General features: G+C 42.4%; 1 protein-coding gene across 3 annotated transcripts in view; it reads right to left on the bottom strand.

Annotated features, from left to right (window-relative positions):
* LOC126383007 (low-density lipoprotein receptor-related protein 8-like) overlaps positions 1–24,163 on the bottom strand; it is a 161,213-nt gene that overhangs the window by 45,744 nt on the left and 91,306 nt on the right. For all 3 annotated transcript variants that reach the window (XM_050033352.1, XM_050033353.1, XM_050033354.1), the window contains exons 5-7: positions 14,050–14,439; positions 7,535–7,657; positions 5,112–5,234 (exon numbers count right to left, since the gene is read on the bottom strand). In XM_050033352.1, coding sequence (XP_049889309.1) covers positions 5,112–5,234; positions 7,535–7,657; positions 14,050–14,439 — 636 coding nt within the window. The remainder of the gene's footprint in view (positions 1–5,111; positions 5,235–7,534; positions 7,658–14,049; positions 14,440–24,163) is intronic.

Raw genomic sequence — 24,163 nt, 5'->3', positions numbered from 1 at the left:
CCCATGATCAGGATTGTGTGTACACAACGATTAGCAATATGGATTTATATTAGGCCTACCTAACACAACCAGAAGTCTCATGGCTCTGAAAAGTGCTTTCTTCTCAACCTTTTTGATTGGTCTCCCACGTAGGGCTATGCAATCATTAGAAGAATGTCCCCTATCACGACTGCCGACAACACCGAATGCTTCTTCAAGTGCCTCCATCATTGAAAAAACGCGGAAAACTAGTTGTAAATGCAGAAAAATGGTTGTAAACAGGACGTGACGAACATACATTTTTACAGAGGATCGCGTTCGCACTGGACCGTTTTACATAAGGTAAAAGTTGCTGTAATTTTTACTGACATTATCCGTAATGATCATAGACATGGCGCGTTCGGACAGGACCAAAATCCCTGGTAATAATTACTTTAACCCACGTCTCCACGTTAAACTAATCCTGTCCGAATGGGGCTGAAGGCTGCTTGCCTGGCAATCTCATGGTGATGGCAAAACTGCAGGAAGTTACTGTGCCTGGCCAATAAATATTCAAGTATATAATCCCTGCTGTGAATTTGTGTTGTGAATTTCCTAAGATCGTGAAGGCATGGCCGCCCTACTCTGCCTCTGATTGGCTTACTCTGACATTCTTAGACTACTACTGGTAGGTGGATTTTGTTACCTTTAAACACAGCCAAGCCAGCTGTTTCCCATTTCCAGTCTTAGTGTTAAGCTAAGCTAACCGGTGGCTGGCTCCAGCTTGATATTTACCCTACAAATATGAGAGTGGTATCAGTCTTCCTATCTTACTCTTTGCAAGAAAGCAATTCCGCGTATTGACTTAATTTAAAAGAGAAGTTGGCTGAGACGTGTCTAGCAGGGCTGCCATGTAGCTTGCAATGCTAAAGTTGTTGAGACCATGCTGGTGAAGATTCTTAGTCATCCAGGTCATGGTTCTTGTTTGAGTTTCTTGAAGACGTTTCACCTCTCGTCCAAGAGGCTCTTGGACGAGAGGTGAAACCGCTTCAGGAAACTCAAGCAAATCCAGCTGACTACGATATAGCTCTGAAGACTGTTGAGACCATGTTGGTTTGTGCTGTTTATGTTGTTACTGTCACAGGCACAAAGGGCATTCATGCAAGAAACCCTGTGAGTGCTTTGTTTTTCAGCTGAAACCATTTCTTGTGCCTTGCAAAAAAAATTGCTGAAGTCAGTCCTGATAAGTGTGGTCCTCATTAAGTATACAGCTAAAACACAAAAGTTAGACCCACCACAGGCAGCACACTGACTGCAGGGCTCCAAGGTGACCTGCGCAGCTCATCCATGGAGCTTAGAGGAAAGTTAGCTTTCAGCTACTCCACATTATTCTTTATTTATTGTAACTAAAATAAAGAAAGCTAAAGTTGACTCTCTAAAGATTGACTGAGGGTTACTTTAGTGGGATCATCTTTGCTTTGTGCAAGTGCCAGCAGACTTGGAGCGCTGCAACCGCCAGCATTAAATTCCCATCTCTAATTCAGCTGGATGGGTGACAGCAACCTGCCACTCACAGTAGCTCCTGCTAACTCCCTTCATGTCGCTTCAGAATTAACTGCAGACAGAAGAAAGGCCGAGATGTGGCTGTATTCGAGGACTCATTCATTCCTGTTTCTTTGAGAGGGGCTGGGTGTGTAACAGAGATGCCTCAGGAGAGGCCGTGTGACAACATGAACAGCTCTTTCTAGACCACTTTCAAGGACAGCCGTGATTTAGAGGTCACTTTCCCATGGGCAAACAAACATGACGTCTCTCCTTCTCTACCCCATCTCTCACTCACCATGGTAACTCATTATGGACAAGCTATTTTCATCCATTCCTCTCAGTGTGGCTGGAAGTGATGGTGCAGTGTTAAGAAATGAATGGTGTGCCGAGTAATGAGTCAGTACTGTGGAAAAATGCCATTATTTCTAATGAGATGGGAAACAGTGAAAAACATTTGCTTGAGCACAGAGAAATGCACCGTCTTTACTTTCCCCTGATGTAAGGCTGATGCGGCAAATGCAATCACAGCGAACAACTACGTCTAAGTGTGTTTCAGAGCGGCGGGGAGTATCATTCTCTCTCTCTGTGTGTAGGTTTTTTTTGAGTGTGTGTTTTGTTTGGGGGAACATCTTGCGAGTAAACGGTTGAGCGAGCAGCGCGATGAGCTAGGTGTGTGTGGACACGCTTTTAATGAGCTGAGAACAAGACCTGAGTTGAAGGAGAGAGGGAGGCAGATATGAGGAGAGAGAGGGAGAAAGAGACGGAGGTAGAGGAGGAGGAGGACGAGGGACAAAGGGAGGAGAATTACTCTCTGGAATACCTGTTTCAGTCTTGTAATTTTCATCCCTGGCAGAGGTCAGTCTACTCTGCCATCTGTCACTTTTCCCTCCTCAACTTCATGTTCCTCTGAGATGTCCTGTCATTTTATGAGGGTGTGTGTCTGCTTCCTACTCCCTCCCATTACAAACTTTCTTACGGAGCTCTCCAGCACAGAGCAAAATTACACACACCATTTGTTTCTTTAACTATGACATCACTTTCTTTGCTCATGGTCGGTAATATCGGTTAAAGTCCCATTCCACTTAATAATAATGTGTTTTTCTTATTTACATGTGCCCTAAAATGTCTGACCTTGACTGTACTGACTTGCATCTGGAACACGCTCTTCGACCCCATGGGAGATATGGGGTATGACATGTGAAAAGTAACTGGGGCTGTGATGTTGGAGGGTTAAAGCAGACGGCGCTATAAATAAGGGATGGTGTCCACTCAGGTGCTTTTTAGACGTGCTCTTTTTAGCCTCTTTGGGTACACTTGGCATGAGAAAACTTTTGGGTACACACAATTAATAATAAGCAATAAAACGTTTGCATATAGAAAGCATGTGTTTATGGTCTTTTATTACAGACCTTTTCCATAATTACAGAATCGTAATTCTCAGCCATACCTTTATTTTTCACAAAAACAGAATTCCAACCCGAGGCTGACTGCGGACACCTCAGTGAAACAAATCAGTCATCCCCCATGCTCCATGATAATGAGCCAGCCATTCAGCCTTTCGGCAGGCTTTTACCGCCAGCCGAATTATCTACATAAGTCTCTTCCTCTCCAAAACAAGCAGACTTGTTGATTAAAACCGGTATAACACTGACTAAAGCAGTTTCATGTTACAAATAAGGGTTTTTCTGACGCTGTTTAACACGTCGCAGATGAGTCGCTGACTTAGTGCCTGCTAATGTGTGCTCCCCTTTTCTTCTCATAACTTAAAATCCAGACATTGAGGAGGTTTATATCGGGACCCAACGTTTCCACAAAGGTCTCTTATTCTCCAAAACAAACAGACACAGTGATTTAAACCACTTTAAACGCTTAATAAAGCAGTTTCACACAAAACATCACTGTTTCTCTGATGCACTAGTTGTGGAGGGGCAGCTGTAAAAACACGAATGGCCCTATCTAGAGGCAGGGTTTGGTGTGTCCTTTCTGGGCTACTGTGGAAACAAGGCAGTGCAACATGGTGATCTTTATAGACAGATGAGACGAGTTGAAACAGGCAACTACTTGCAATGCGCTGTTCTGCTACGCTCTACAAACCTGCTGGTTCACACCAATGCAACTAGATGAGATGGTGTATCATCTCTATGCAACAGCTCTCTGTACTTCTGTTCTGATTTGCAGCTTTTCAGGTTTATTTTGTGGCTGAACGCAATTTGTAGCTTTTTAAAATATGAATGAGGATAGTGATAGTGAGATACTGGCTACATGTGTGTGAATGTGTGTGAGGGGGCATAGGCACATACAGCGAGCAGCAGCAGAGACCCACCGTCCGACACCGGCACAAACACAGGGCGAAACAGAGTGGAAACAGAGGGCTCAGCGGGGATGGAGCACCTGCTGCAGCAAGCAAACAGGTGACAGGTAGTCTCGCCACCAGACAATCAGAGATCTCCGCCTTCTGATAGTCTGGGGACACTCCTTTCTAAAGTGTGTTTAACACACCAGAGAAAACGGCCGGCAACAAAGCAACGCCTCTTGCATTTTTTAAAAGGACACGCCCTCCCGGAAATGTGCGCTCCCCCTTTCTCGTCCACAAGGAAACAAACACACAGAGAGCTTGAAAATGGATGCCGAGAGATTTAACGACTTTGTTTAAAACTTTTAAGGCAGTCGGACTATGTTTACGAGCACAAGAGTTCAGCGAGCCACCGAAGGACCGCCCTGCGGATTGGTTCTGCAACATAGGGAGTTTTTTTAAACTCTGAAATTGTATCCGCCCATCTAAAAACAAAATCAGGGAGAAAGTCATCAGTCTTTAGTTAAGCAAAGCGTCTAAAGACTGACTTGTGAGTCTAGGTGACAGGTGACAAGCTTTACGTTCTAAAACCAGCTAGCAGCGATTTGACCAGCAGAGTTGCAGGTGACACCATCAGCCATCTTGAGTCGAGCTCAGACCGGCCAGTTCACACCACTGCAACTTTTCTCTGCAAAGTTCTAAAACGGTTTCATCTTGTCGTCCAACCTACCACAAGCAGCAGTGGCTGGCAGGGCAGAGGTGAGGGCCACAATTACTCTTTAAGGGAAAAAGAGTAGATCTGCTTCCAGCCCCTTTTCAGAGTTTTCTTTCAATGATTATATGGGAAAACCATGTTTAAAAAATATTAGTATTAGTACAGGTATTTCAAAACATTTAAGACTTTTAAGAGATGAAGGCATATATGGAGACAAGAGGAGAGATGGGGAAGAGAGAGATTATTGCCGAGCAGGAGAAGTCTTTTCCTCCCCTTTGATGGTAATTAGTACATGCAGGCTCTTGTTCTGATCAACAGAGGCTGCTGCTAATTTGAGTGCGCCTCTGAAGCCTTTGAAATGCAAGGTAATAGGAGGGAGGTAGTCGCATTTTGTTATGGCAAACACGATTACGCTGCTACATTAACTGCTCAAAACCATTTACAATAGTGTGTATGTAATGCACTCATAGCACAGGGCTGAGACAAAAGCTCTGCTGACGCACTCTACCTCATTTTATACCACTGCATCAAGGGTAAAACTGTGTTAACAGACGCCACAAAGTTACAGCCAGGTACCCGTGTGCAGCAAAGTTCTCTTACCGCACTCCTTCTTGGGCTCATCTGATCGGTCCTTGCAGTCCTTGACAGAGTCACACACCTTGGAGCTATCAATACACTCTCCGTTCTTACACAGGAACTTCAGGGGTCCCTCACATTTGGTAGCTGCAGCAGAAGAGCAAAAGATAGATCAGAATCTACGCTATAAAACTTAATGAACATGTATTTGCATAAGCTGCTGCAAACTGATTCAGAACCTCACGCATCAAAAGTGTGTAAAGTCAAATTGAATATCTCCAGTGGTTCACCAAATTACTGGAGGCTCACATGAAACAAGTGTTAGCAAAAAAATACTTCTCACTCAGATATTCATATCATCTCACAGTGTAATAAAAACCAAACTTTAATTTGGTCCAATTTCACAGTGCCAGGGCTTAATTTCCTGTAACATTATTTTGCAGCTTGCGAAAAGCACTCGGCTGGATCAACACAACATAACATCAGTGGTCATTATAGTAATTCATTTCAGTCAGTAGTGTCCAGAAAAATCCCACATGAGGTTGTTTAGAGGAAATCTGTGTGGATGACATGGAATCAAACTCCAGTTTTTGTGAGTTATGGTCAGCATTTCTCCTGCAATAGCCTATTTTTACATTCAGTAATTACCTCTCTATATAGTAGTCTTCATTGTCAACACATTCTCACTCGTCACATATTAACGTTTGGTTTCCACGTCCACATACAATGTGAAAGGTACCCTGGGTGCATCGGTTGTTGATTTTCTGGGACGCCGTGTCAAATTCTGCCTGTTACATGCATTGTCTTCTTTCAAAATACACTTCTACTGTCACAGGAAATTTACCGTTTCCATACAGTCTCTTTCAAAATAAAAGCACTACATGGGTACAATGCTGCAAATTGGCATTTATTTTCCCTCAACAGCGAACGCACATGGTTGGGTTTAGGCAACAAAAGCATGTGGTTAGGTTTAGGAAAAAACAACAGGGTTTGGCTTTAGAATCTCACGGGACGCAAACACCGCTCTCTTGGGTGAAAGTTGTGGTTTGTTGGACCCATCAACCACCCCTACCGCCCGCCCCACTCGGACTTTTGCCGCCGTAAGTTTCGCCATTGCCATGTTTACTGCCAGGCACCATTAAACTATAACAGCAACCGGCCGCATATCATGCCGACGTTAAAGGATGCCTTTTTCGTCGGTTCCTGACACATTCAGTGTAGTTGTAGATTCAGCTGTGAGATAATCAGATTTGTTAGAAACTGTAAAGCTGAGCTGAAGACTCGAATTGGGAAAAGTACGTCAGATGAAAAATGTATAACAATCCAGAAAAAAATATTCACAGGGCTGTGAGCTCAGGACCAAAACATTTTTGGAGCTCAAGGCTAAAAAGTCATCACAAAATCTCAGTTTTTACTTTTTTCTTTTTCATAAACGTTGCAAAATTAAGAATAACCAAAAAATGTTTTATAACAACTGTGTCTGTTCCTTGTAATCGTCATGTTAATCTGGCACAGGCAGGCAGATGTCAGCCAACTTTGTGGCCCAAGTGCCGGATTTCGATGACTTCCGAGTGTGACCGGGCTCTCATTGTAAGAGGCGGGGTCCGCCATTCCCACACTGGAAATTTCCTACCTATGCACGCGGTATCAATGAGTTCACTGTACTCCAATGGCCTCCACAGTCACCAGATCTCAATCCAATAGAGCACCTTTGGGATGTGGTGGAACGGGAGATTCACATCATGGATGTGCAGCCGACAAATCTGCAGCAACTGTGTGATGCTATCATGTCAATATGGACCAAAATCTCTGAGGAATGTTTCCAGCACCTTGTTGAATCTTTGCCACCAAGAATTAAGGCAGTTCTCAAGGCAACCTGGTACTAGCAAGGTGTACCTAATAAAGTGGCCGGTCAGTGTATGTTCTAAACTCAAAATACAAGTATGAACCTGAAAATGAGGATATGTCCCCTTTAAGGATTGCAACGTTAAGATGCTAAATCTGCTATTCGTCAATGTTCATTACATTTTGCACAATCTGATATCAGATTTCAACTCAAACCACAAGCTGGGAAAAAAATTTAAAGTAGTGAGAGCAAATATAAAGCGGATAAGCAAATAAAAAGGGGATTGCAGAATGTATTGTGATAGCAGTTATGTTACTTTGATCTTAAATTCCCTTTATTTCTACCACAAACACAGCTGGGAGGCAACCGAATTATTCAGATCACACACATCCTGTCGCAAAAGTTAAAGTATTTGTCAAAGAGAACGTGTGCAAAAGGCAGATACACACAGAATCAAATATAAATACTTGCAGACAGACCAACAAATAGGAAGACAGATTCAAACAGACACGTGCACAAAAGAAGCAAACAGGTGAACGGGCAGAGACGAGGACAGATTCTGGCAGCAAGACACGCAGCCAGCCATGACAGGTGTACCCACCGTTGACACAGCCAGATTCGTCGCTGTGGTCGGGACAGTCATGGACCTTGTTACACTGCTTGGTGCCGTGGATGCAGGAACCATCACCGCACTGGAACTCATCGGGACGACACGTCAGCAGGGCTGCAAGAGACACACACACACTTGAAATTGGACTTGTAAATCCCCTTTAATCCCTACAAGAGGAACACAACATCCTGTGGTTGAGACCAGCGCAAGACCTTTGGTTGCGTTTCACCTCATCAGTTTTACATAACTCCACTTTCATCTGTCTAATAAAGGGAGGACATGCTCAAAAACAAATTTTACTAAATCCTCTTGTAGAAGCATGCATGAAATTAAAAACATTGTGCACTAACGTTTACGGTACAGAGCTTTACTTCTATCCATGCACACTCTGTGCTGGGCGCTGCCTGGGACAGAGGGTGTGTGATGAATGATTTTCAATATAGCAACGCAAAGATGGAGGCTGCATGAAGCCACACCACATTTCATTAATATCCCAAGCACAGACAAGCTTTTCATCAACAGGGCCCAGTATGCTCATATAACTCCTTTCTAAACCACACTAAAAAGCAATATATATGACTGAGGGGGATATGATTTAGTGTTATCACAAGATGAGCAGAACAGAGGGAATGTAATGGAGACAGGGACGCTGCTGCCTGGACACACGTAGACACATACAAAGACACAACAGGATGAGAATACTCTTCAGGGCTTAATGATAAGGGAGGACAATCTAATTGTGGTTTAGTTTTCCTTATATTTTTTTCAAGTTCCTTATCTTCTGTATTATTCACTACACACAAGCAATAAATCACTTTATAGTACCACATACACAACACTGGATACAGCCAATATACAACAAGCTCATATGGGTTGCATCTTTATCTTTATTCAGCTACTGGACTGTAAAAACCTGCAATCACAGTAGAATATTAGAACTTGCAACATGTAATATATACATCATGAGCAGGCGGCAACCTCCGGGCTGTAAGATGAAGCCAAAGCACAGGTGCCAAAAACTGCAGTTCCTCGAATGGCCACTAGAGGCTGACTCCAAAAGTGAGTCAACTTGTAGACCTCCATTTTAAAATGAAAACAGTTTTGTTCTCTGCTAATTTCCCTGTTTTTGCCAACTGTACAGGAGGTGAAGTTTTCTACAACTCACCCGTTAACATTTTATTAAGGCTTAAAGTTATACATAATTAGGGGCATGCTCGCTATGAGTGACAGGCTGTCTGCAAGGCTCCATCACATATGAGTCAGATCCATCTCTTGCTCCCCCACAGCTCCACTTTCTCATCCAAATATGGTCACTTACGGTTGCAAAAATCCAAGATGGGGACGGCCAAAATGCCAAACTCGAGGCTTCAAAAACGAATGCGTGATGTCATGGTGACTACATCCAATTATCTTTTCACTGCTCTGTGTTTTTATTCTTATGTTTCTATTAGTTTTACCTATTTTCTCTGTCCATATGTGTATCTTGTCTTGTTTTTGCGTTGTGTAGTAAGGTACTGGGTGCCTTGATTTCCCTCGGGATCAATAAAGTATCTACTTCTTCTACTACTTCTACCAATTCTTCTTCTTCTACTACTACTTCTACCTCTTCTTCTTCTTCTTCTACTACTTCTACCTCTTCTTCTTCTTCTACTTCTACTACTTCTACCTCTTCTTCTACTACTTCTTCTTCTACTACTTCTTCTTCTTCTTCTACTACGTCTACCTCTTCTTCTTCTTCTGCTACTTCTACCTCTTCTTCTTCTACTACTTCTACCTCTTCTTCTTCTTCTTCTTCCAATTCTTCTACTACTTCTACCAATTATTCTCCTACCTTGTCTACCTCTTCTACCCCGTCTACCTCTTCTTCTACTTCTTCTTCTTCTTCTGCTTCTGCTTCTGCTGCGATGGCCATTTTCACATGGCAGTACTGCATCAAAACTTGCCAGTGCCATTTTAAAAGTTTTTTTCTTTAGCTGCTCTCTCAATAACTTCATTCATCGATTAGTTGTCAACTATTAAACTGTCCTTGTTGTTGTAAAGTAAATGAATTCTGCCTTGTAATTGTGTTTTCATATTACAGTTTTAATTCTCTTAACTGAGTTGTTATTCTCTACTTCTTGTCCAGGGACTACTGATGTAAATTAGCTTATAGCTAACTCCGGTGCAGCTAAGAAGGTGTGCATTGTCCCTGTCAAATACAGAAAAATTCAATTCAATAAATAAAATTAATCACCATCTTATCTGATAGTGGATTAACAATGTTTTTGTTTTTTTTAAAGGAAAAAAAAATCAAAATTCGCTGTTTCCAGCTTCTTAAACATGAATATTTTCTGGTTTCTTCACCCCTCTATGACAGTTCACTGAATGTATTTGGGTTGTGGACAAAGCGAAACATTTGAGGACGTCATCTTTGGCTTTGGGAAAGAGTGATTGACATTTTTAACCACTGTTTGACATTCAATAGAGCAAACAACTCATCCATTAATCAAGAAAATCAACAGATTCATTGACGATGAAAATAACTGTATTAACTGTGTAATAGGGTTGCAGCAGTATGAGATTTTCATGGTACAGTGACCATCGAAGGAAATATGGTGGTTGTACGGTATCACAGTGTTACATAACTTATATTATTATCAGTCAGAATGATTAATAAAGGAGTGAAAACAGAAGGATTATTGTTAGTTGAACAAAAGTTTTATGACTTTAATTGAAACTTGAAACCACTTTCTTAATGGAAATATGGGTGAAAAGTCTCCTCTTAGAAAATGACTAAAGCAAAGTGGAGATTTAACATCCAGTTGCATTTTTTTTTCAATATTACAGTGATCTATCATTGGATACAGACACATGTGCACAGTGTATATTCAATGATTAATTACAATAGCATTTGTCTTCATCTGAAGATTTGACAAAAAATCCAATATACATCTCAAATCAATCCTCAATCCTAACGTCCCACACTGACGTTAAAGCATGTGAGTATGGCAAAGGTAGCGAAGGTAGAGCACAAATGGTTACCACAGTAACCTCTGGACAAATTCGAGGTTGTGGCTCTAACCGCCTCCAGGCCTCTCTCTTAATGCAGAGATCCAGCTGGCTAACAAAACATCAATCTCTTGTAAGTGCTGCTTATATGACACCACCGAGAGTGAGAGGTGCGTTTGATGTGTGCACCGCACATCTTGATAATGAATAGTGGGACTATCTGGGCTTCACACTCTGGCTTAGTGAGACAAGAGCTTCAGGGCTCCCCCATCCATGACCAGCTAATAGGAAAACCTGTTTTATCGCAAGGCCCCATCTTCACACTGTGTTTATCAACAGAAACAGATTCTTTACCAGACACATTTAGAAAAAAAGAAATGCTACACCAACTCCCAGCGGAGTGAAAATGTGCTAAATGACAAAGTAACACCTCAGAAGAGGAAGAAAACATTGTTGGAGATTTTATTTCCTTCTTTCCAGTCTCAAAGCAAACACATATCTTAACATACCGCCCACACAAAGATAAGGTAAAATAAATCTGACCTTCAATGTGATTATTTCTGAATGTGTTGGAATCTGATTGGTCTGAAAGAATCTTTGTGCAAGACAAGCATAATAAATGTAAAAGGTCAAGATTCTTCTGGTTATATATTCATAGTGGTAATATAATCTGTACAGAATCAAAGAAGGAACAATATGTTAGAGTTGTTAGATTTAAAGGGGCAGTTCATTCTAAAACCAAAACCACACATTTTCCCTCTTACCTGTAGTGTTATTTATCAGTCTAGATTGTTTTAGTGTGAGTTGCAGAGTGTTGGAGATATCGGCTGTGGAGATGTCTGCCTTCTCTCCAATATAATAAAACTAGATGGCACTCAGCTTGTGGTGCTCAAAGTGCCAAAAAAATACATTTGAAAAATTTAAGACCAATGTCTCTTTCCAGAAATCATGACCTGGTTACTCAAGATAATCCACAGACCTTGTTGTGAGCAGTTTCATGTAAGAACTATTTTCTTTTGACTGAACTACACCTGCCAATCATATCACTGCACAGAAGGAAGTGTGCATCTACTCATGGACAAGAGGCTTGTGCTCGTGACAGTGTGAGATGAAGCACTAATGGCATCCTCCTCAGCTGAGCTATAATGTTAGCTAGCTCAGCAGTGCTAAGTGAGCCAGCAGTAGATTCAGAGACCTGCACCTGGTTGGGTACCCGGGGGTGTCTAATGGGTAAAAATACACTTGGGCAGGCAACGGGTGAGAACAAAAATATACATACTATTTTTCAGAATAAAACAAATGAAAAAGTTGTGCAGTACATGTGTAATATTTTGACGTCTAAATCACTATTATCAAGCTGCTGTTCCTTTATCTTGAAAGTCAGTGACACCTTTCACCCTGTTGTCACATTCGTCACCAATGTGGAGGACTCCAGTGATGAAACTTTGCAGCCCGAGGATGAGGTGGCAGCCTACATCGAGTTCAAGACACCTAAGGAGGATCCTTTTGAGGTTTTGTGGTGGTGGCAGGGGCATGCTAAAATGTTTCCTAACCTGGCAGTGACTGCATGAAATGTTTTTGACATCCTGGTATCAAATGCAGCCAGTGGAAGAGACTTTTTCTCAGCTGGATTTGTAATTCAAGAATGGAGAGCCCAGTTTAATGTGAGTTACTGTAGCCTGTGTGTGTTTCGGGTTGAGGGTGTGGCTTTAACTTGGACATAATGACGGGTAACAGGTTGGTTCTGTTACTGAACTTTTACGGGTATGGGTGGGTGCAGATTTTAAAAAATGGACCTGTGCAGGACTCTGAGTAGATGCACGCTTCCTTCTGTACAGTGATACGATGGCAGGTGTAGGACAGTAGGCCCGTTTCCACCGCAGGAACTTCGGGGTAATTTTACGGGGCCGGGGCCGTTGGTGCATGTCTCCACCGCAGGAACCACCCCCGAAAGACAGAGTTCCAGAACTTTTACAGGGGCTAAACAAGTCCCTGCCTCGGAGTAGGTACTCAGAACGGCCCCGAAAAACTCCTGGGTGGGGCTTGGGGTTTACTTGGTGCTGATTGGATATACTCAAGGCGGGATGTGACGTCAACAGAAAGCGACAAAATAGCCAGCATTTTTAAAAGGAGTCGTAAGACTTCTGCTTCTTCTTCTTTGTTGTTGTTCTTCTTTGTTTGTTTCTTTGCCGCGTCGCCCCGGTCAAAATGGTCGCGCAACGATTACGTCACATCCAGAGCCCGGAAACTTTACGGGAACCTTCCTCCTACTCCACCCTCTCAGTGGAGACACGGCGGTTGAGAGGGCTGAGCGAGAGGACGTTCCTGTAGTAGTTCCTGCCCCCCAAATAGTACCAGGAACGTCTTCAGTGGAAACGGGTCTAGTCAAAAGAAAATAGTTCCTACATGAAACTGCTCACAACAAGGTCTGTGGATTATCTTGAGTAACCAGGTCATGATTTCTGGAAAGAGACATTGATGTTGAGTTTTTCAAATGTATTTCTTGGCACTTTGAGCTCCACAAGCTGAGTGCCATCTAGTTCCATTATNTCTTGAGTAACCAGGTCATGATTTCTGGAAAGAGACATTGATGTTGAGTTTTTCAAATGTATTTCTTGGCACTTTGAGCTCCACAAGCTGAGTGCCATCTAGTTCCATTATACTGATATCTCCAACACTCTGCAACTCACACCAAAACAATCTAGATCGATAAATAGCACTACAGGTAAGAGGATAAATCTGTGTTTTTGATTCTGGGGTGAACTGTCCCTTTAAAAATGATGAAAACCTGCAAAAATTTAAACAAAACCATCCATTATAAACCAGAACAGACGGTTGTGTACATAACTATAGTTCTACAATCAGCCTCGAGCCAAAGAGATGTGCTGTGCACTGATTTCATCCTACATAATAACTGCAAACAGAATGCATTATATATTATGTAATAGTGTATGTTCTCTTTGAAGTTAATATGCAAGACTTCAATATAAGAAATTCTGCAATTTGTGTTCAGACAGAATTCAATCAAACTCCTACTTGGGAAGCTGCTGCCAATTAAAGTTCACAAAGACAAATCAAAATGTTTTGTCTTCTGATTTTTTACATATTTTGTTTTTGATCTTTCTCGAGCTGTTTCACCACCATCTGCAAATTAATTTAATGTTCTGCAACTTTAAGTGGCTCCTCCGTTTTCTTTGTGCATGGCATTGTGGGACTCAGATTCACATTGTCAGTATGAAGTAAGACATACTCGTTTCAAACTGGAACACAGCTACAGTCTCTTCATGGTTACATAGAGTATGTATCATTCTCTATTGTACTGAAACTCCTGTTACATATTCCATGTGTGCAGAAACCCTTTCAAACAGAGGACAGCCTTTCAAACATGAATAGAGGGGATAGTTCTGATACAACAGAGGACATAAAAGCTCCTGCAAGATAAAAAACATGGGACAGAAGGGTTGACAGGAGGGTACAGTGTAAGGGGAGGGGGTAAAGAGACAGAGAGGGAAACTCACGGCAGTCAGACTCATCAGACTTATCCTTGCAGTCTGGATCTCCGTCACACTTCCACGTCAGCCGCACACACTCCCCATTGGCACAGCGGAACTCCCCAGCGGTGCAGTTTGTCCGTCGATTGGGCAGGTACGGGACCCCGTCACCACCGCAGCGCTCTGGGCCTTCATCCGAACTGTCAGAGCAGTCTGGGTCTCCGTCGCAGCTCCACATGAGCGGCACACACTCTGAGGTGTTACATCGGAGATGGTTGGGCCCGCAGGTCAGAGGGGAGGCACACTTGAGCTCGTCGCTGCCGTCTCCACAGTCGTCGTCGCCGTCGCAGACGTAGACGGTGGCCAAGCACTTGCGGTTGGAGCACATGAACTCACCGCTGGGGCAGGCTTTGGCGTCTAGAGGAAGAGCGGAAAGAACAGAGCAAATGAGGGTCTGTCTGTCTTACTGTATCGACACTGAAGCTGGGAAAGTGTAGCATCTGTTTCGAATTTACAGTTTTGCTAATCCGCTGCTACCTCGTCTCGCTTAATTGCTGAAAAGTAGAGTTTAATGAATGTTTGAAGGCCTCGTGCAGCAAGTTCACAGACATTAAATATGCACACCAGTGTTTCAGTGTTGCTCGCAGTGCATGCAATAAAAGATGAAGCTTTTACATTGGCTACAGCTGTAGGTAGATGAGAGATAATAAGACCAGAGGTGAGAAACACTTGCTTAAATTAGCTTCAAACAGGAGGACATGGTGACGGTAATAGAGCTTTTAAAGAAGGCAGAAAGTCAATATGGGTATTATGACTGGGAAAAGACAGAAGAAAGCCGGGCAGAAGAAGAGAGGATGATGGTGAGAGACGTTCTCTTTATCTAACTACAAATAAAAGACTCACTCAGATTGAGAATCTCTTTTCCAGAGTGTCCTGGCTAAGACAGACAGCAGCACAAATAACAGACTAAAAACAAACATAATTTAAAATAAAAAAGAACAAATTACAGAATTATAAGATATCAATAAAACATTATTCAACATTCAAAACATCCACAGGCAGATGTGCCTGCTTCTTAGTCATTCAGAATCAATTTACATGCGCCCAAAGAGACCCGCTCCTGAAGATATGGGTAATTGTGCAACTGATTCCAAGCCGAGGTAGCAGCATACTTAAACACCCTTCTCCCCAGTTCAGTACAGACTTTATGGACGGTTAGTAGGAACAAGTCCTGGGGGTGAAGACAATAACTTCCCGTACTTTTTTTGTAGGATGCAGGTATGTAGGAAGCAGTTCAAGAACACCGTCTCCTGAGGAGCGGAGATAAAAGAGCTCTCTCTGCCATCAGCCCGCCCTCCTCTCCTCTCTCAAAGGATCTCTCTCTTTCCAGTGTTTGTTTTATCTCGTCTGCTCCCTGGCTCATCTTCCTCTTGTCAGTGACCGAGCAGGAGATGTCGGCTATCCAAACACTGCATGTTGGCACACACGCCTACATACTACAGGTTCCAGGTGATAGTGTATTATATTCTGTCACACAAAAGCAGAGAGCAGGAACTACAAGGACAGTGAAGCTGAGAGACAAATTGGTTTGAAGTTTGTAGGCCACTGTCAAGCTGTGAAGAGGACAAGGATGATGACACAGTTGTAATTATAACTTGCACGTTTACATGCACACTAATATCCCCCTATTATTCTGAATATGACAGTATTCTGACTTTGATACAAGTCATGTAATCAACAAATTTATGTCTGGATTTTCCTGGATTAGCGTCTCAACTGGGGTTTTTCATTCACGTTGCGACACATGGCCTCTTAACTGTTTACCGTCAGCTCTGTGTGTTGTCATGGAGATATTGTACGCAAACAAACTCGCCGACACTTTAGAAGGCAACAGATGGACACGGAAAAGAAAAGCCAACATTACTAGTCAGAAGAGGAAACATACACCTGCTTTCAAACACTATGAAGCAGATATTTGGATATGTGCAAATATCGCAACACTGAGCTTTTCAAGAAGGACTGAAGGAAGGAGTCGCAACACTGAGCTTTTCAAGAAGGACTGAAGGAAGGAGGCTTTGCATTTACAAGTGGACCAGATAAAATGCCTTGTGTGAGAAAGCTGCTCTTGATTGGTCAGAATTTCCACGTGGGAAAAATCCAGGAAGTAAACAAAACGCTGAAGAAGAGTACACTTGCAAGATAAATGTGACACTTTCTAATGTCACAATGGAGGGACAACTACGCAGGTTGATTTTAGCGCTGCTCATCGTGGACTATATTGCTGTCATTGTTCATTTTAGTCAAACCATACAGTTTGAAAACGAGGCGCGGCTCCAACTAGAAAACAATGTTTTGATGCATTGGATGTGCTGAATGTGCATATTAAGGCAGTACAGGAGGAGGTGCACATTAATAATCCTCCAGGACTGTAACATGCTCATGTTTAACCCAAACAATGTGTCATGTGACTGCAGTTGGTTCAGATCCAGGTTGGAACACGTTCTCACCACAGATGATGGATGGAACCGCATCAGAGTTCGTTTGTAACCGGATCAAGACCACCTCTTCAAGAAGGTCTTGGTCCAGTCTTTAGCTTTAGGGGTAGCTGTGGTTATTTCAATAGATTGAACAGGCTGAACTAGCCAGAGTGCAGTCACTGCAGTTTGGTTACCTCTGTTTTGTTGCTGCCAATTACACATTTCTATGTCGTCTTGCTGTTTGACCTAAGTTATTTAAAAAAGTCAGACTCTGGTCTCAGTTTCACTGTAATACAAAGGTTCTGTGTTTGGGCTTTGCAGGGCAGTATTGACTTTGTTCCTTACTGCATGAAAATGTGTCTCTGCAGGAAGGAAAAGTTTGTACTGTAATGTTACCTCTCCCCTTCACAAGGCCAAGCTCACGGCTTCTGTAAATCCTTTTTCTCTCTCACTACCTTTTCCAGTTTTCTTTGTCTCAACTCAAGTCTGGCCAAAAGCGCTCAGGCTGTGAAGAGAGTCTGGGTTCCTACTGTGAGCCCATAGCAGCACAGAGGCCAGCACAGAGAGGAGCAGAATTTGATATTTACACAAACCACAGGGAGTTCAGCTTGAACACCGCTGCCTTTGGCTGTTATGGCTGGTTACAGGAAGAGATTGCTGTTTTAAAACATTCTACACAGAGTCAGCAAGATGTAAAGCGGGAGCATCTTGTCAGTGACCTGCAGGGGAAAGATCCAGTTTGCTGGTTTGGTCTTTCAGTAGTGGTGTTTTATTCTGTCATCACACATAATACAGTAAGTTTAAACAAATAAAAGGGTATAAACAAAATCAACAGTTTATGTGTTAAGCAGTGACTGAAGAGGCTCAGGCTGAGGCAAAAGCTTATATTTGCCTGTCCTACATTCTTATCGATTATAGCTACCCTCCAAGAAAAAACCCTGTAACCCTCAAAATTAGGCATGTGAGCAGGGACAGTGGACAGGCCATCTGGCATATCGGGCCGTTTCCCGTGGAGCCATGATTCCTTTTAGGCCGACATAACTGTATAACTGCCAATGATACAGGAAGTCTGGCCCATTGGTATATTTTCTTAATTGACAACGAGTTGGCCCAGTCACAATTTTAAACCCCAATGCCTCCATTAAACAGCATCTGCAACAAAAAAGTGTGCCAAAATGGGTAGCTCAAAACATGTGAAAAATGTGAATGGAAACACATCGAACATATAGCTACTAACATCACCCATGCCAGATGTCCCGATCACCTGAACAAGGAAAAAACAAACCAGGCCAGCTCCTTATCCCCGCTGCTTTAGCCTTAGGACGCAAACGCAGAACAGGATACGTTGTACGTCGTCATATATTAATGGAAACACACTGAGCATGATAACGCCGCAGCTAGCATTTTAATGTTTATTCACTGTTCAATCAATGGCATACACCATGGTTGAATCACTATTGAATTATGTTTTGATTTTGATAGATGAATCAACGTTGTTCCGTAAACGTTAATCGTTGTTTCAAAATTGTTTCAATGTTGAAACATATGTTTTTCAATTGAGATGTTGATTTATGAGAATTTTGTTAACGTTTTTTACAACCACCAAAATTCAACGTTGTTTCAATGTTGTTTCAGGACGCATTCACACTGGCGCAATTTGGGCCGCTTTAAACGAACCCTGGCCCTCTTCCACGCATAGTTTGGTTCATTTGGAGTGGTGTGAATGCTCATTTGAACTCTGGTGCGGACCAAATGAGCAAACCCTGGTCCGCTTGAAAACTGGGGGTCTCGGTTCACTTGCAATTGAACCCTGGCGCGGTTTGCTTACAGTAGGAAATGCAAATGGACTATCCAGCGAAACAAAGAGAGGAAGCAAAAAAGAGAGGAAGTGATGCAGAGTGCAGTGCATTTTGGGTAGAAAAAACCCCAAAGCCAACCGGGAGAAGCAGAGGTAAAAAAAACAAAAAGTTGGAAAATGTCTCGTGGGCAGACGTGGAGTAGTGAGGAGGTGCAGGTGCTTATTGATATATGGTCAGAGGACTATATATCGCAGGTGCTTGTGGCTACCCACAATGGATTTCCGTTTTCGGTCCTGGCCAATCAATGAGCCGGATTTTCTTCTTCCTCATGCTTTTTTTCTTCCTGGTCGTTTCGGGCAATATCGCCCCCAAACGAGCAACTGTTGTAACTGCGTGATGTTGTCCAGGCGGTTTTGTCCACTTTAAAAAGTGTAGTGTGAAAGTGAACCAGACCAAATGAAGGTGTGAAATTTTTCAGCATTCCCCGCCCAATCGGACCGAGTCCCTCGGACTATCCTGGTGTGAATGGGCCTTTAATGTTGAAACAATGATTGACATAATTTCAACCACATTTCACCATTGAAGGTCAGTCATGTGCCAGGTGGGGCACAGTACGGCATGTCCCAGCTGTGCTGATCACTGGGCCCCTTCTATGATGTAGTCTGTAGTGACATGACAAGACACAATAAAGGTTATTGTGTCTTGGGGATGTTTTTTTTTTCCAGTGGCACACCGGCGGAAGTGGAACGGTGTGAAAGAATGAAAAATTAAAAACAATAAATAGTTTATTTTGGGTAGTAATGCATTATGTTATACTGTAAATGTAATAATTACCTGCTATTCTGTTATTAACGCATTATATTACTCAGTTACTGCTAAAACGTAGTATATTACTGAAACATGTTACTTTTGTAACGCATTACCCCAACACTGCTAACCAGCTATATGATCAGAGTGATGACATGAGGTGAATAAATCTTTCATACATCTGCAGAAAAGATATAAAGGCATCAACATTTAACCATCACTTAAAAATAATAATAAGCTGAATGGGTTTTCCATGGTTGGCTGTTTAAAGCTGAAGCATTAAAAGCAAACGGAATCAAAAACAGCCTCAGAAAAAAAGAGATTAAATGTTAGAGTAGAAATTCATATGCAATTCCACGTGCTGACTTGAACTGGGTGAACAAACATCAGATGCAAGATAGTCCTAATTACTATCCTATGTAATTATACCATATGTTAAAGCCACTGTCTATTTCCTCTGTGTTCAATTAATTCACTGGTACTGACATGATTGCCACAGAAGCACGGGGAAAACAACTGATAGGAAAAACAAGTGTCAAGATTCAGTTCAGTGAAAGGGTTTATATTCATTAATATTAAACAGGCTCCATCTGATTCTGATGTGTTTTATAACTACTGTCCCTGTTATGCCTCTACACTAACCCCATACTAATTTGGCGCTAAATAATTAAGCAGATTCAACAGACATGTACATTATTACACAGGGGGCAGACCATTAGTAATGTACATGAGTGGCCTGGTTACACTGCAGTGAGACTTTGTTTTCCAGAGGGGGCCCTCAGTAGATGAATTTAAAGACTTGGGAGCAACTTTGCGCCCACAGACTGCCTGTGTGTAATGTTGTACAAGTCAGTGGGTTTTAAATGAAAAATAAATGCCAGAGGGACCCTGCATTTCAGTCAGAGGGTTGAGTTTTCAGATTGTTTTTTCATCCAGCTACATAATTTATGACTGCTTGAACAAAAGCAGGGAAATAGTATACATACTTAACACAGAATGGATATGCATGCATTATATATACAGTCTGTACTAGGGTAAGGTATCAACTGAAATCATCTACCATCCATCTATCCATTTTCATCTGCTTATCCCTCCAAATGTCCGAGCTCCTCACCCTATCTCTAAGGCTGAGCCCAGCCACCCTTCTGAGGAAACTCATTTTGGCTGCTTGTATCCACAAACTCATTCTTTCGGTCACTACCCAGAGCTCATGACCATAGGTGAGGGTTAGGACGTAGATGGATCAGCCAATCAAAAGCTTTGCCCACTGGCTCAGATCCTCTTCACCACGATGGTCCGGCACAGTGCCCGCATCACTGCAGACGCCACACCAAACCACCAATCCATCTCACGCTCCATTCTACCCTTGCTTGTGAACAAGACCCCGAGATACTTGAACTCCCTCGCTTCAGGCAGTAACTCTCTCCCAACCCAGAGGGGGCAATCCACCGGTTTCTGGCAGAGAACCATGGCCTCAGATTTGGAGGTGCTAACTCTCATCCCGACCACTTCACACTCGGCTCCAATTCTGGGGTTCACAAACCATACTGTAATTTTTTAAAACCACACCAAGCAATAGTATGTACTGTACAATAGGGCTGTAACAGTTAGTGTATTCCTGCTGAACTGTAACAGTACTGGGGTCAAGGTCCGATGCGTACAGCCACAGAATGCAAGGTACGAGATTGATAAACGTAATGTAAAACCAAAGTTTCTGTCCTCCAGTGTAAAGTATTCTGCCTACAATTTCAGTGTCATCTTTGACTCTGAGCTCTATTTCAACATACAAATAACCAAGGTTGTGCAATTGTGCTTTGTTAAATAAGAAACAGTGCAAAATTCAAACACTTTTTTATCTCAAGCAGACCTTGAAAAAGTCATTCATTCTTTCATCTCGCCACGTCTGAATTACTGTTATTCCCTGTATTCAGGGCTCAGCCAAAAGGTCATTTACTGTCACCAGCTCATTCAAAACTCGTCTGCCAGACTTTTAACTAAAGAGACACTACACTGACTACCTGTTAGGTCTAGAAATGATTTTACACTTTTACTTAATACTTTTAAAGCCCTACATGGCCTTGCATACATACTTACAGATTTACTTAATGCCCTATGAGCCTAGCCACTGCCTGGTAGGACCCTCCTAACTGTTCCTACAGCCTGCCTCGTAATAAAAGGAAACCAGGCATTTTCCATTCAAGCCCCACAGCTGACTGTGTTTTGAAAAGTGCGATACAGATAAAGTTTATTATCATTGTAAGTTCACAAGTGTGAGTTAGCAACATGTGCCAAGGTTAGCACAAGCAGATTGGTGTGCGAGTCAGTCACACTATGAAAGTGCAAATAAAAAGGCTCAGGTTCCCAGGAAGTCATTTTTTTTTCCAAGGATGATGAAGTCATGGCCTCTTCTGCATCTGAGTGGCTTACCCCATTCTCGGAACCCATTGGCTGTATTCGGCGTCTGACTTCCGGCAGATGGCGATACAGCCTCTCGGGGCAGCTCCCCGATTTTTTGGCATTCCGGTTTGATTTGGGCGGAGGAGGCGAATTGCCGTTTCCAACTTCCGTTTATATATAAGTAAATATGCTGAACCATTGCAATGGATTCAGAGTTTGCAGTGACGCCAATTATGTTCTGCCTCGTTAGTTCACCGCACGAATCTGGCAACAACTGCAGCCGGCTCAAATGTGATTGGTCAATATCACGCAGACTACAAACAGCCTACAACCGGAAACCAGGGCTCTTCCACTCTTCTTCCAGAGGCAAGATCTCCGGGGTTAGCCTACAGACTACATTCACTGAATACAGAGTCTGTATATAGAGACTATCCTTACCCTAACCCTAACCAACCCTACTCCTCTTGCCTAAACCTAACCAACCCAACCAACAAAAGCAACAAGTGCTAGCCAATCAGAGGGAGAGTAGGGCAGTTCATGCCTTTGCCATTCAAGGAGAAAAAAGTGGGCAGCTACAGCAGCAATCAAGAGAGAGTTGTATATAACACGAGGATAGTGTGTCACACATTCAGCATCACCTAGATATGCTGATCACCAGGATGCTAAATGTTTGGGTGCTTTGAATGTTTAATGTAGCCACAGTGAAGCTAACTGAAACACTGCTCCTGATGCACAAACTTTATTTTTCATCATTCTATATATATGTTGATATTTTCAATTTCATAGCATGAGAGTTCAGTTTTTTGGCTGTTGTGACCTGTTGCCTTTAAGGAAAGTATCAAGTGTACAGAAGAGTTTAAAATGTTCCTCACTTTTATAATGAAAAAAAGTTTAACAAAGTTGCCAGTGGGAAAAATATTACCTCAGCCCCCTGCAAGAGGATCTTGTCTCTCTTTGACACTTGCAGTACAGTCTGCTCAAAATAAATGAAAATAAATATCTTTCCATATATATTGTTTTTCCGTGTGTACTGAACTGAAAGTGTAGGCCTATTTTTACACTCCTTCTGCACAGTAAATGTCTGTGTACACACATAGAAACCAGAGATAGCCTGCTGTATTTGAGTTTACATGTACCACTACACTCAACTCACGCTAAGCATTATACCTGCTAAACGTCCATATGTCAGAATTGTTGTTGCGAGCATGTTAGCGTGCTGATGTTAGCATTTAGATCAAAGCACTGCTGTGCCAAACTACAGCCTCACTGAGCTGCTGGCACGGCTGTAAAGTCTTACACTTGTTCTTGTGACAGCCAACAAGAGGGAGCTTTCCTTTTAGCATCAAGGTGATGTTGCACACAGGTTAAATGAGTAATTCACAAATCGTGTTGCACAGCAGACACCTCATTAGCGTCATAAACACATCTACGGCTGTGCTGTTTACTCTGCTAAAATGAACAACTTCTACTAACTTTGACAGACTGGCAACTTTCCTGGTCCTTAATTTTGTTTCTCAGTTTATTTTAAATGTATATAACCAAAAAGAGTTCATTTCAATTTTAAATCATCACCACATGTTGTAGCTACCTTCATTTTTTTTGTTATCAAAGCAAACCTAACTTTGTTTGCCTGCTATAATGAATAATACATAATTCAACAGAAAATACACCATAATGTCAATTAAATTCCCTGGGAGCCGGTGGCACACATTAATATATTGTCCCTTCTTTCATTTCTTGGATGGAAGAACCTTTTCTGTGACTACCACCGGGGTAGTCAGAAGCTGGCAGCGTAACACACTTCACTTTTTCTGGCGGCTCTGATGAGAGATTGTTGCCAGCAGCAACCAGTGGCTCAGTTGAAGAGGCAAGAGATGACTGGTCGCTCTACTCACATTAGCATTACAGCTGATGAGTGTGTAGTGCATGTACGTGTGTGTGTGTGTGTGTGTGTGTGTGTGACTATTCAGGGTGCACAGAGGAAAGACAGAATGAAGGAAAATAGTTATAGTTATAGTTATAGTTATAGTTATAGATATATTTTTTGGTGTAGGACAGAAAAAGGAGATGTGAGATGAAAAGAAAGACTACAGGCGAACATTCAAAATGCATGGTATTTCCCTGAATGTGTCTGTACTCTCTTATATTTTTATATGTTAAAATATAAGCAATGGCATTAGTTGAACTGGTTGAGGGATGTAAGCAGATTCCCCGAATCCCAGCCACACAGCCGACAACGAGTTAATGACAACATGATGGCTTTGATGCAAAAAGGCTTCAGTCAGAAGAACAAGAATAGATCTATCGACACACTTTATTTATAATTCAGCAGAAAAGAAAGCACAATGCACTGTAGAAACAGGAGACGGAGAGAAGCCCCATGCCTACAAATTAGGTGGGAAGAAAATGGCCATCCTGAAGAGACACTTAAAGGGCCAGTGTGTAAAATGGGTTGAAAACAGTGACATCAGTGGTCAAATGCTAGATTGCAGGGCTCACTCGCTCACCCCTCCCGTCGGGTAAATGACGGTGGCCTCGTAGGGACAAAAAGCCTTGCGCACGAGTTTTTCAGGAGTAGGTCTATCTAGCAACGAGGTGAATGTTTATTTAGAAATCTAAACCATGTTACGATATTGTAATGAATCCCTCACGAGCAGGAGA

This window comes from Epinephelus moara, chromosome 21 (genome assembly GCF_006386435.1).
Source record: "Epinephelus moara isolate mb chromosome 21, YSFRI_EMoa_1.0, whole genome shotgun sequence".
NCBI classification, from domain to species: domain Eukaryota; kingdom Metazoa; phylum Chordata; class Actinopteri; order Perciformes; family Serranidae; genus Epinephelus; species Epinephelus moara.
The sequence above is the reverse complement of the archived record's forward strand: the minus strand, read 5'-3'. Positions and strand labels throughout refer to the sequence as shown.